The following is a 14,487-nucleotide window of genomic DNA, read 5'->3' as shown; positions in this document are numbered from 1 at the left end:
TGAATTTTAAAAAATGCAATATTCCTATTTAATCACTCTAAAATCAGAATTAAATCAATCATTGATGCCAGAATTTGGAGCCTACTTTTCTCAAATTCTTAAACTAATCTACAATAATTATTCATATTTTTATCTATTCTACACACTGGTAGAATTTGGATTAGAACTGAAGGGGTTTTAATGACCATTGTAAATGTTATTAAACCCTAGAACTTGTGAATAAAGGGCAGAAATTATGAAATACTAGAAGGATACATATTCAAATATCTTAGTAAACTATAATCAAATATGGAGGGAATTTAAGGAGAATGCTGCTGCTGCTGCTGCTACGTCACTTCAGTCGTGTCCGACTCTGTACAACCCCATAGACGGCAGCCCACTAGGCTCCTCTGTCCCTAGGATTCTCCAGGCAAGAATACTGGAGTGGGTTGCCATTATTAAAATCAGAGAGGAATGGGTATTCAATATAAAATCAGTGATGAGGACTGGGACTTAAATTGTAGACCCTATTAACACAGAGAGATTAGAAAGAGATTCTGTGCAGTTAGTGTTGATTGGGTTTATCTAAGGGAACTGTGGTAATCTAATCAGGAAGGGGCCTCAAGGGTCCTGATAGTCAGATCTCAGACACACTGTTCCTTCTGTTCAGACGTGTAGTGAGTTGGCTGGACCATGGTCAACTCTGAAAGTTACAGCTGCTGACCCATCCAGAGAACACAGAACTCCTGACTGGTTGGGACTGATTTTCGTACCAACATTGAGGAGACCAAATCTACAGCTTTCTGGTGAGTGAATTGTTCTGAGTAGGTGGATTCATATTTCTTTCCCTCAAAAATTAAAAAGAATAATTTTAATTCAGCAGTAACAGGCTTAAGAATTTCTTAAGCAAATGAAAAATACTGGTTCGTAAGAATTATGTTGTTACTTAGAATTCACTCTGAAACTATAGACTTACCTTCAAATCATTGGAATTTGTGAATGAACATGAGTGATTCTACGAACTTAGGATTCCATGATATAAAAGGGAAATATGAGTTTCTTGATGGGAAGTCCTAGACAGTTTTTCCATTTAGCATGATACCTAAAATTTGATTGAGAAACTGTGCTGTAGAACATGCAGAGTAATATATTTGTAAGGAAAAGTTGGGATTTCTGCCTTTAAATTGTCCAATAGCAATCCAGACCTGATGATGGCTCTCAAAACAACATTGGTAACACGCCAAATACCTGAAAGAAAAAGAAATTCTGTATTCACTCTGATATAGAAGTGAAAACTTTTATTAACTTCAGTCATTTATTTTGAAGCACAATATATTAGATGGCTGGCTTCCCTGGTGGCTCAGGGGTAAGAAACTGCCTGCAGGAGACACAGGTTTGATCCGTGGATCTCAAGGGCCCCTGGAGAAGGAAATGTCAACCCACTCCAGTATTCTTGCCTGGAAAATCCCATGGACAGGAACCTGGTGGGGCTACAGTCAAGGGGTTTCAGAAGAGTCACACAGGCCTCAGGGACTAAACAACTACAATATTAGATGGAATGGTGTGTTTATTGATTGATGCATTTAATGAATTTGGCTGCACCAGATCTTTCTTGCACCTTGAGGGATCTTTAGATGGGGCATGCAAACTCTTAGTCCCCACACGGGCACTCTGTGTCTTGGCAGGTTAACACTTTGCTGTGGAATGTGGGTTCTAATTCCCTGAGGAAGGACCAAATGCTGGTCCCGTCCACTGGGAGCACAGAGTCTTAAGCACTGAACCTCGGAGGAAGTCCCAGAACTGATCTTATTGTAACCTGGAATTTGTATGTTTCCAAATGGAAAAACTTCTCTAATAGTAGAGCAAATCTGATATGATTGGGACTATGTTGATGTGCTAATCAAAGAAATGGATTCCCCTTACATTAAGGTCACTTAAATTGAACAGTGTCATTTTCAAAGAGAAGAGAAAATTCAATTGTTAGAGTTCTCAGAACTGAAAGTTATAGTTAAAGATAAATGTTATGCTTAAGAGTCATTTTTATTAGAGATAGAAGGGACTGAGTTTTAACAGAATAAAATAGAACACTGAACGTAAGTACCTTTGTTTAGTGTTGATAACTGCCTGTGATACACTGTGTGATGTGTCATTGTTTCTCAGGTTGCTCTGTCAGAGGTGGTAAGAAGGCTCTTCCTGTGTGAGTGCAGGAGACACATGAAGAGAAGGGCTTCCCCTGCCAGTGCCTGAGTACCTGCGCCTCCTCCACAGGTCAGTGTTCCTATTTGTTCATTTCTATGAGCTCCGATGAGACATGTTTTGTCATCTTTATATCTCAGCCAAAACAGAGAGTCCCTGCTTATTGTGAAGTAGTGAACTGAAAGTCGCTCAGTCGTGTCTGACTCTTTGTGACCCCATGGGCTATCCAGTGCATGAAATTCTCCAGGCTAGAATACTGGAGGGGGTAGCCTTTCCCTTCTCCAGGGGATCTTCCCAACCCAGGGATCAAATCCAGGTCTTCCATATTGCAGGCGGATTCTCTACCAGCTGAGTCACAAGGAAAGGTCTTGTTGTATACAGTTGTATTTCATATGCCTTGTTATAATGTCTATTGACCTCCCCAGAAATGAAATATTGATCACTTAAACTCTTTTGTAATCCTTGCATAAACATGTTTACCCTTCTCCTCTCTTCATCTTCCCTTTGTACTTCTATGACATGTTTCTCAGATGAATTATATCAATTATCATCTCAACTGCACATTCAGTCTATGGCCTTCTGGACTTTTCTTAGAAGGGAGCTATGCTCAGAGTCCTAAGGAGTATTACTGTTCTAGAGAAGATTGCATTCACAGTAACATTGAGCAGAAAGTACAGAATTCCTGTCTACATCCTGCCTCCCCAGAATAAGCAAGCATCTTTCCCCCATTATCACATTATGTCTCAGAGTGGTGTGTTTACTATGATTTAGGAACCTAAACAGACTCTTCATTCTCACCCCAAGTCTATGGTTTCACATTAGTGTTCACTCTTGGAGTTGTGCATTCTGTTAGTTTTCACTGATATACAGTGACAAGTATCCAGCTCTATAATATCCAGAAGGGTTAGACTGCTGAAAGTCATTTGTGATCACCTACTCATCAGACCCACCATCCTAACTGCTGGGAAGCAAAGTTTATTTCACTGTCCTCATATATTTCTCTTCTTTTCCGTATATTCCTCTTTCCGGGAATGTCGTATATTTGGACTCATGAAATATGTATGCTTTTCAGCTTAGCTTCATTCACTTAGAGATATGAATAAAATAATACTCCTTGTCTCTTGCTGGCTTGATTGCTCATTTATTTTAGAACTGAGTACTATTTCTTGGCCTTGATATACCAGAGTTTCTTTATCCATTCATCTTGGTGGTTTTCAAGTTTTGTAATTATGCCCAAAGTGGCTATAAATATCCCATTGCAGGTCTTTTTTTCTTTTTTATGAATATAGGTTTTCAAATAATTTGGACAAATACAAAGGAGCATGAGTCCTGACTTATGTGGTAGGAGGATATTTAGTTTTATAACAAATTGCCTTATTCTCTTTCAGAAAGCTTATACTGTTTCTCATTGCCTTAGGAAATAAATCCAATTTCCTGATATCCATCCTCAGTACCTGGTCCTTCTTTGGGATTTTGACCATTCTTCTCCATGTGCTGTGGTATCTCATTGCTATTTTAAAGCCCTCTTGCTTGTCAGACATTTCAATTTTTAACTTCCCTTCCTTTTCTCTCATCCTTTGTCCTGTGAGTGAATCCTCAGGCTCTTGTTCATTTCTATGTAAAACCCACTGTGGTGAGACTAGAAGGCAAGTTGGGTTCAGGCCTGAGGATTTTTAATTGTGGAAAGAAGCTTCATAATGCTCAACAGGACTCTCAACTCAGATTTTGAGAGATTTTTCATTTACATTCTTGAGGGTAAATGAAATTACAGAAGGGACATATCTCAAGCAGGCTGTGCTTCTCTCCTGTGTCACATAGGAGAGTAACTTTCCTTTTCTTTCTCCACAGAAACAGAGGATCACAGACACTGCAGGACTTCAGAAATAACTCACCTGCTGAATCTCGAGAGTGAAGAAGCTGAAGATTCTGCTGAGGTGTCTGAACTGCTGGGATCACATAAGTGTCCCAAAGACCTAGAAATGGCGATGCCTAAACGCCAAGATGACTGGTCCAAGGAAGACATTGTACAGTTACTGGAAAGTATGGGGAAAAGCATTCCATCCAGTGACGGGCACACGTTCAAAACAACCCAGTCAGTGATGGACTGGGAAAAAGTAGCTTTTAAAGATTTTTCTGGGGAAATGTGCAAACTCAAATGGTTAGAGGTTTCCCATAAGGTGAGAAAGTTCCACACGCTGAAAGAATTAGTCCTGGAAGCTAAGGAGAATGTTAGCAATCTTCCAAAAAAAAAAACACAAGAAAACACAGAAAACAGAAGAAAACACCAGAAAACACAAGAAATGTGTTTATTTGTTCCAGAAATCCCTGACAGCTTACCGGCACATTTCCCAAGTGATGCGACCACAGTACATCCCAAAACACCCCAAGATAAGCAACCAGGATCTGACCAGGGTTCTTTCTGAGGAACACAGGAAGGTGCCTGAGCAGCTGAGGGTGAAACAAAGTCAGGATCTTGAGAAAGTGAAAAAGGATATTAGGGAGAAAATAGCTCTGTTCAGAGCACAGCACCCTGATCTAGTCCCAAACCCCGAGAAATCTGGTGTCCCTCAAAGAAGTGAAATGAAAGTGCCAGAGAAGCTTCAGGAGAATGTTCAAACAGTGAAGTCTCCCCCAGAAAAGAGTTTACCCATGAAGTGGAAATTCCACGGAGAGCCCAAGAAGCCCCCAATGAATGGCTATCACAAGTTCCACCAGGATCTCTGGTCAAGCAGGGAGCTGAAAGTGGTGCCCCGGAGGGAGCACATGGTGGAGATCAGTAGATGCTGGCAGCAGGTCCCCCAGGACCAGAAGGAGCTTTATAAGAAGCAGGCGGAGGGACTGCAGACACAGTACAAGGTGGACCTTGATCTCTGGCTCAGGACTCTGCCTCCTGAAGAATATGCTGCTTACAGAGAGGTGACCTGTGTTAAGCGTAAGAACATGAGCGTGACAGGGGGCCTGAACCCCAAGATTAGAAGGATGGGTCTGCAGTCCCCATCATCAGGGAGTCTGCAAGGAAGACTTAGAGAGGACCCGGGGCTTCAGACTGCAGAGTTAGCATCATCAGACACGACTGGAGAACATTCTCCTGCCTCAGGGAGATGAGAAGAAAATGAGGAAGAGGAGGAAGGCAGCCGCTGCTCAGCCCCAAGCAGTGAGGATGAAGATGGAGATTCTGAGCCGGAGGACAGCAGCTCCAGCTCATCGTCCTCAGGGGACTCCTCTGACTCAGATTCCAACTGAGTTTAGTTCACAACCTGAAGGGACAGAACTTTCAGCAAAAGTCCATGGGCTCTCTCTCCACGCCTTTTCATTGCCTTCCTTCTTTTCCTCCCTCTTCATACAAAGTGGGACCTGTTGGAAAGAATGAATTTTGTACTGTAATTTCTAGCCTTTCCATCCACCCCATGTTCACCCTGAGAGAGTCAATGCAATGACGCCTCGTGGAATAAACCCTGAGCTGACTGGGCTGCAGGGCACCCTGGACTAGACTGAGCTCCCTGAACTGGAAAGGTTTGCTCTCCTCACCCTCTGCCTGCCAGACGTGTGAGGGGCTCCAGGGGGCTGTGAGCCCCTTCTCTGTGACCTTGTCCCTCAGGACTCAGGCAGTGAGCTGGGTAAGGCTCCAGTACTCTTGCCTGGAAAATCCCATGGACGGAGGAGCCTGGTGGGTTGCAGTCCATGGGGTCTCGAGGAGTCGGACACGACTAAGCAACATCATTTTCACTTTTCACTTTCCTGCATTGGAGAAGGAAATGGCAACCCACTCCAGTGTTCTTGCCTGGAGAATCCCAGGGATGGCGGAGCCTGGTGGGCTGCCGTCTATGGGGTCGCACAGAGTCGAACACGACTGAGGCGACTTAGCAGAAGCAGCAGGAGCAGGAGACTTGCCTTAAAGAAAGCTGTCAGGCCCTGATGTCTCTGGCCCTTCTCTCTGAAGTGAGGAGCTGGCCTTTCCTTACCTTCAAAGTGGGGCAGGCACGTGGACAGCAGCATTTCCATGTGTGTGCATCCTGTGAACTGTCCATGAGATTTTCTTACTGATCAAAACCTCAAAACTAAAAACGTGTAACCCCTCCACCTGAATTAGCTTTTCCTTAAAACCAGCCTCCTTTGACCCAGTGGCCCTGAGTTTTCAGGCCATGTCTGAATTTCTGCAGGTTTCTGCCCCACAACCTTCCTCCTGCTCCAGGCTGTAAGTGAATCATGTTTTTACCATAGACTCAAATTGCATGGGCTTCCCTGGTGGCTCAGACAGTAAAGCGTCTGCCTGCAATATGGGAGACCCAGGTTCAATTTCTGCATCAGGAGGATCCCCTGGAGAAGGAAATGGCAATCCACTCCAGGACTCTTGCCTGGAAAATCACATAGACAGAGGAGCCTGATAGGCTACAGTCCATGGGGTCGCAAAGAGTGGGACACGCCTGAGCGACTTCACTTTCACTTTTCACTTTCAAATTGTATTATATTATGACTTATAGTTTGTGTGTCACTATTTTAATTCACAGTTATTAAACTGTTTGGGAATTCATCTACCACTGTGACACATTTTTATTTTGGTTTATTGATGTATTTGCAACTGTATTTAAAGCTAGCGCCATCTCATTAAACTTTTTTTTTCTAAACGTTGCTGACTATTTTCATTTTTTATTCTTGTGGACAATTAGTATCACACAAGTATTGTTCTTGTATATGAAAAGTGTTGAATTTGGAGACTTCCTGTTCATCCATGATGTCTTAGTGGAGTATTTTATTCCCCATGAATATACAGTTGGGGAACTACTGTAGAGCACATGGAACTCTGCTCAGTTTTGTGTGGCAGCCAGGATGGGAGGGAAGTGTGGTGAAGGATGGACACAGGTATATTCATGGCCAAGCCTCTTTGCTTTTTACCTGAAATTACCAAATTACCAGAATATTATTACTTCTATCCTCTCTCTTTTTCTTTCTTTCCTTCTGTCTGTCTGTCTTTTTTTTTTTTTTTTTTTTTTACAGATTAATTCCTTATTTTTCAATGAGCTCAGTCTTCTTGCTGTGCAGGGCATGTTTCCAGTTAGGGGAAGCTGAGGCAACTCAGTGCTTGGGCTCCTCCCTGGGGTGGTTTCCCAGGTTTTGGAGCACGGCCCTAGAGCAATGGCTCAGTAGTTGTGACACATGGGCTTTGGTGCTCCAGGGCCTGTGAGATCTTCTGGGACCAGGAATCAAACCTATGTCCCCTGCATGGGAAGGTAGATTCTTAACCACTAGACCAACAGGGAAGACCTACCACAGAATTATAACTGGCTATACTGCAATACAAATAAAAATTGTTTAAAGAAACATGCAGGAAAACACAAAAACTAGATGAATATAGGCTAAAATTCTGTATTTTCTAATAGAAGAAGACAACATTGGTCAAAATACTAAAATATATATTTATCTGTTGCTTCACATATACATGAACTGGGAATGAAACTCCAGTCCTATAGGATCTAATTTAAGATTAAGATTTTGTGCTTCCAAAATGTCTTGCTCACAGTTCATTCACACCCACAAAATGTTAAGTGGATTTCTTTTCCCTAGGAAAATCTAAACATATATTTTGGTTGAGAAGACAGGGAGGAAAGCAGGAAGCACTGCCCAGTGCCTGCCAGACAGCTTTTCCCTTTTATCCCAGAAACGAAATTGAAGCCAGGAGTCTTGCAGCTCAACCCTAGAGATACTTCTGCCTCTTTGGCTGTGGGACCCAGCTGCTCCACATCATTAGACCTTCCTTCCCAGAACGTGGACTTCTGATCCCTTTCCTGTAGAAGGACAGGTGCAGGGCAGCAGCAGGAGGCAAGAGGGGTCAGGGACTCACCTCTCAAGATTCTCAGGCTGCCATTTTCTCCTCCAGAAGATCTTCCAGTCCCAGGGATCAAACCCAGATCTTCTGCATTCCAGGAAGATTCTTTACCCTCTGAGCCACCAAGGAAGCCCAGGCTTGGTTCTTAAATTCTCCCATGAAATAAAATGACTCTACTTTCAGGTGACAGTTTCCATCTAATCCCTGGAACTCAGGTAAGCAGGGACAAGACACTGTGGGTTGGGAAAAGGTCTTGGAAGAGCAGGTCAAATGACAAAAAAATGAACAAACTAAAACAGGGCAAATATGCTTTATTCAGTGATTTTACGGAAGATTGTAGCCAGAAAGGTGTCTTCTCAGGTGGCTCTGAGGAACTGTTCAAAAGTATTAAGGGGAGCCAGAGTGCATAAGGTCATGGGCTGAAAAAACATTCAAAAGATTCAAAAGCAAACATTCAAAAGCATCAAAAGATTATTGTGGATGATAAACTTTTGATACATTTCAAATTAATGATTTTCATGCTTTTAAACAATTGTTATTTATTTATTTTTATGATCTTATTTATTTGTTTGCTTATTTTGACTGTGCTGGCTCTTCCTTTCTGAGGGCAGCCTTTTCTGGTTGTGGCAAGCAGGGGATACTGTCAAGCTGAAATGTGTTGACTTCTCCTTTTGATGGCGTCTCATCGCAGACTCTGGGACCAGGGTGTGGGCATTAGTGGTCATGGCCCCCAGGCTCTAGTCGGGTGCTCAGTAGTTGTGGTACTTGGGCTTAGTTGCTACACAGTCTGTGAGGTCTTCCTGGACCAGGGATCCAACCTGTATCCCTGGTGCTGACCAGTGGATTCTTAACCACAGGCCCCCAGGGAAGTCCCTTTTCATGATTTTCTCTGTGAAAAGAAGCAAGAGTCTGGGCTTATTGAAGTCATGTTTATGATATGCCTCTTAACTCCCTCAGGACACTGTCCTGTTTTCCTCTCCTTGAATTCCCCTCAGGGCACACTGTCTTGGGGGGGGGGAGGTGCTGCAGTGGATAATGGATTAGGAGAAGACTGGAAGTAGAACTGAGTTGCTGTTCAGTTGCTCTGTCATGTCCGTCTCTTTGTGACCCCATGGAATGCAGCATGCCAGGCTTCCCTGTCCTTCACCATCTCCCACAGTTTGCTCAAATTCATGTCCATTGAGTGGTGATGCCATCCAACCATCTCATCCTTTGTTGACCCCTTCTCCTCCTGCCCTCAATCTTCCCCAGGGTCAGGTTTTTTTTTTTTTTCATAATGGTATATATTTAATGGTGTTTAAGATTAGTTATTATAATTTTAAAATTAATTAATTTATTTTAGTTGGAGGCTAACTACAATATTGTAGTGGTGTTTGCCATACATTGACATGAAGCGGCCATGGATGTACAGGTGATGAGTCAGCTCTTCCAAACAGGTGGCCAAAGTACTGGAGTTTCAACTTCAGCATCAGTGCTTACAACGAATATTCAGGGTTGATTTCCTTTTGGATTGACTGGTTTGGTCTCCTTGCAGTTCAAGGGAATCTCAAGAGTCTTCTCAAGCACCACAGTTTGAAAGCATCAGTTCTTCAGTGCTCAGCCTTCTTTATGATCCAACTCTCACATCCATAGATGACTACTAGAAAAACCACTGCTTTGACTAAAGAAAACACTGCACAAACCCGTGCTGTACAAAGCTCATGATCTCTACAATGGCCCTGGACAGTATCACGAAGGTCCTGAATATGGTGCAGCTGGACTGTATCCAGGAGGTGCAAGTGACCTGGATCTGGCATCTGTCCATCCTGGCCACCTTTGCTCCTCTCCTGGGTCAGACGAGCAACGTGCAGAAACCCCGTCTCTCCCACATTCACAGTCTGCCCGAGAGAAGCAGCAAAAGGAAGTTGTTCAATTTCCCCCTCAGTTTCTAAGCTGCACCGTCTCCAGTCTGACTACCTGGACTCTCCCTCCTTCTCTGAACCTGCCTGGACCAAACATTCAGGTGAGGGTGGACCGCTGCCTGGGAAACAGTGAACACAACACTGGCATGTCAAGCACACTGGGTCCTTTGTGTTTCTATCCTGAGCTGTGGAATCACTTCACCTCGGAAATCAAGGGGGAGGAGCAGAGACAACACTAGAAATCTCTGGATGGGGCAGTTTGGATCCAGTGATGGCAGGCATGCATTCTTCCTTAGGAAGTGAAAGCTATGTCAGATGACTAAAAAATAGGTAAGTGAAGAGGGCATTAAAGAAGGGAAACCACTTCAGATATGAGAAATTTGAAAGACAAGGTCTGAGGAATTCCCTGGTGGTCCGGTGGTTAGGACTCTTCTCTTTTGGAGCTGAAAGTTCAGGTTTGATCCCTGGTGAGGGAAGAATTTTCACAACCTGTGCAGTGTGCACAGAAAAGAAAAATGAAAACAGTAAGTTCAGGAGAGAGACAGAGAGAAAAGCTCTGTGCTTACCAGATTCCTGAACACAATGAACTTGTCTCAAATCACCAGTCCCTAAAAGGGTGCCTTTTGCTCCCAATCAGATCAGATCAATCACTCAGTCATGTCTGACTCTTTGTGACCCCATGAATCGAAGCACGCCAGGATCACCAACGCCTAGAGTTCACTGAGATTCACGTCCATCGAGTCAGTGATGCATCCAGCCATCTCATCCTCTGTCGTCCCCTTCTCCTCTTGCCCCCAATCCCTCCCAGAATCAGAGTCTTTCCAATGAGTCAACTCTTCACATGAGGTGGCCAAAGTACTGGAGTTTCAGCTTTAGCATTATTCCTTCCAAAGAAATCCCAGGGCTGATCTCCTTCAGAATGGACTGGTTGGATCTCCTTGCAGTCCAAGGGACTCTCAAGAGTCTTCTCCAACACCTAAGTTCAAAAGCATCAATTCTTCAGTGCTCAGCCTTCTTCACAGTCCAACTCTCACATCCAGACATGACCACTGGAAAAACCATAGCCTTGACTAGACGGACCTTTGTTGGCAAAGCAATGTCTCTGCTTTTGAATATGCTATCTAGGTTGGTCATAACTTTCCTTCCAAGGAGTAAGCTGCTTTTAATTTCATGGCTGCAGTCACCATCTGCAATGATATTGGAGCCCAGAAAAATAAAGTCTGACACTGTTTCCACTATTTCCCCATCTATTTCCCATGAAGTGATGGGACTGGATGCCATGATCTTCATTTTCTGAATGTTGAGCTGTAAGCTCCACTTTCACTTTCATCAAGAGACTTTTTAGTTTCTCTTCACTTTCTGCCATAAGGGTGGTGTCTACTGCATATCTGAGGTTATTGATATTTCTCCCGACAATCTTGATTCCAGCTTGTGTTTCTTCCAGTCCAGCATTTCTCGTGATGTACTCTGCATATAAGTTAAATAAACAGGGTGACAATATACAGCCTTGACATACTCCTTTTCCTATTTGGAACTAGTCTGTTGTTCCATGTCCAGTTCTAACTGTTGCTTCCTGACTTGCATACAAATTTCTCAAGAGGCAGATCCGGTGGTCTGGTATTCCCATCTCTTGAAGAATTTTCCACAGTTTATTGTGATCCACACAGTCAAAGGCTTTGGCATAGTCAATAAAGCAGAAATAGATGTTATTCTGGAACTCTCTTGCTTTTTCCATGATCCAGCACATGTTGGCAATTTGATCTCTGGTTCCTCTGCCTTTTCTAAAACCAGCTTGAACATCAGGAAGTTCACAGTTCACATATTGCTGAAGCCTGGCTTGGAGAATTTTGAGCATTACTTTACTAGCATGTGAGATGAGTGCAATCGTGCCGTAGTTTGAGCATTCTTTGGCATTGCCTTTCTTTGGGATTGGAATGACAACTGACCTTTTCCAGTCCTTTGGCCAGTGCTGAGTTTCCAAATTTGCTGGCATATTGAGTGCAGCACTTTCACAGCATCATCTTTCAGGATTTGAAATAGCTCAACTGGAATTCCATCACCTCCACTAGCTTTGTTCCTAGTGATGCTTTCTAAGGCCCACTTGACTTCACATTCCAAGATGTCTGGCTCTAGGTCAGTGATCACACCATCATGATTATCTGGGTCTTGAAGATCTTTTTTGTACAGTTCTGTGTATTCTTGCCATCTCTTCTTAATATCTTCTGCTTCTGTTAGGACCATACCATTTCTGTCCTTTATCGAACCCATCTTTGCATGAAATGTTCCTTTGGTATCTCTAATTTTCTTGAAGAGATCCCTAGTCTTTCCCATTCTGTTGTTTTCCTCTATTTCTTTGAATTGATCACTAAAGAAGGCTTTCTTATCTCTTCTTGCTATTCTTTGGAACTCTGCATTCAGATGTTTATATCTTTCCTTTTCTCCTTTGCTTTTCGCTTCTCTTCTTTTCACAGCTATTTGTAAGGCCTCCCCAGACAGCCATTTTGCTTTTTTGCATTTCTTTTCCATGGGGATGGTCTTGATCCCTGTCTCCTGTACAAGGTCATGAACCTCATTCCATAGTTCATCAGGCACTCTATCTATCAGATCTAGGCCCTTAAATCTATTTCTCACTTCCACTGCATAATAATAAGGGATTTGAGACTTATTGCTCCCAATAAGTTAGTTAATATTTAAATTATGCATAATTCTGAGAGGATCATAGTGGAGCAGGAGCCAGAGATCATACAAAGCTGCAGGTGGTTTGCAGGAGATGCAGAGAGGTAGTGCCAGGCCAAAATGAGATGGATCATTCTGGGTACTGACCTTCAGGAGGTGGTTAGAAGGACCTTGTCTTAGGGCAAATCACCTATCTGACAAGTTTAGCTCAGCTGTAACCCTGAATTCTAAGACCTGTTTGCTTTCTCCTCAGATGCCCAAGGACCCCCTTGGCCCACCTGGCAGTAACTAACTGGCAGCTTACAGAGTCAGACTTGCCCCATTTGTTCCAGAGCCCAAACATGTGTCAGCTCAAAGGCCTGGATCTGAGTGTGGTCACCATGACGGACTTTAGTCCTGAGATCCTCCACTTCTGGAACAAGTTGCAGCCACCCTCCAGGAATGAACTTAGAGTGGTGTGGGATCACAGAATCCAAATGTGAGTCCATTCTGTCTGCCCTGAGCCGCTGTTCAAGCTTGTGACCTTCAGTCTGTGTGGGAATATCCTCTCTGACCATCCTGGAGAAGCTTCTGAGTCACACCACTGGGCTGAGCAAATTAAGTGATGAGTTTGATCCTGCCCCTCAGGAGAGCAGCAGCCCTCATGGAGCCCTCCACCTGGGCTGACTCATCCAGCTTCAAGATAAACTCATTGAGATTTTGTGGGATTTATGACATGCAAGGTCCATCTGGCTTAGCTCCAGCCTGTGTCCTCACTGGGGCAATAAGACATTCGATCTTGAGGAGCCCTTTCTGTACCACTGTTACACTCCTGCCTAGTTGGATGCATCTGTCAGAGTTCACTTCTGGCCACCTTCAAACTAAAATCTAGGCAGTAGATGCATCAGGAACGGAAAACCAATCGACGGTTTCAGACATCATCTTAACATGAAGGGAGAGGAAAGACGATCCTGTGGGGATGCTGGATTGCAATGGGAAATGTAGACTCTGGGAGGTGTTGGAACTTTGGGGGATATGTATTTATACAATCAAATATGCACTTCAATTTTTGGAACTGCATGTGGGTTTGAGATCCACATGTTGGAATTTTCCCTGGGCAGATGCTTCTAAAGCAATTGTCATAAATAAAGAAACTCCTCTTGAAAACCAACTGCTGCCTTCCCTGATTTAGTACTCTTTTTCAGCTTATACCTCAGCAATCTCCAGTTATTGATTTTTTAAAAAAGCGCTGTGTTGTCTATGATCCAAAACCTTACAATTCCTGCACATTCTTTCTTCTGTTAAGAGTACCTCTTAGTCCTTGCTTATTTCTTTGGCTTTCCTGTTCATCACTGTCTCCCAGAGTTTGCTCAATTTCATGTCCATTCCACTGGTGTTACCATCCAGCCATCTCATCCTCTGATGTCCTCTTTTCCTTCTGCCCTTAATATGTCCCAGTATCAGGGACTTTGCCAATGAGTCAGCTGTTCACATAAGATGACCAAAATACTGGAGCTTCAGCTTTGGCATCAGTCCTTCCAATGAATATTCAGGACTGATTTCCTTTAGGATTGATGGGTTTGATCTCCTTGCTGTCCAAGGGACTCTCAAGAGTCTTCCCCAGTACTACCATTTGAAAGAGTCAGTTCTTCAGCGCTCAACTTTTCTTATGGTCCAACTCTCACATAGCCATGTATATGGCTACTGGAAAAACCATAGTTTGACTATATAAAGTGATGTCCCTGCTTTTTAATATGCTGACCAGGTTTGCCATAGCTTTCTATCCAAGAAGCAGGCATCAGAACTTTATTGTTTTTCTTGCTCACTCTCAGGAAAATGAAACAGATATATTAACAGATATGATAATTACCACAAAGATGGAAATTCATATCTGTGAGCATCATGATCAGCATGCTGAAATGTCCAGATGAA

At 43.3% G+C, this 14,487-nt stretch overlaps 1 protein-coding gene across 1 annotated transcript; it reads left to right on the top strand.

The window, feature by feature from the left end:
* The first annotated feature begins 4,154 nt into the window (after positions 1-4,154).
* On the top strand, positions 4,155-13,058 carry LOC112444837 (upstream-binding factor 1-like protein 1). The gene is made up of 4 exons (XM_024987376.1): positions 4,155-4,352; positions 4,495-5,158; positions 6,283-6,370; positions 12,830-13,058. The coding sequence occupies exons 1-4, from the start codon at positions 4,155-4,157 to the stop codon at positions 13,056-13,058; spliced, it is 1,179 nt and encodes a 392-aa protein (XP_024843144.1).
* The last annotated feature ends 1,429 nt before the right edge of the window (positions 13,059-14,487 follow it).

This window comes from Bos taurus, chromosome 29 (genome assembly GCF_002263795.3).
Source record: "Bos taurus isolate L1 Dominette 01449 registration number 42190680 breed Hereford chromosome 29, ARS-UCD2.0, whole genome shotgun sequence".
NCBI classification, from domain to species: Eukaryota; Metazoa; Chordata; class Mammalia; order Artiodactyla; family Bovidae; genus Bos; species Bos taurus.
This window is presented reverse-complemented; position numbering and strand designations above follow the sequence as displayed.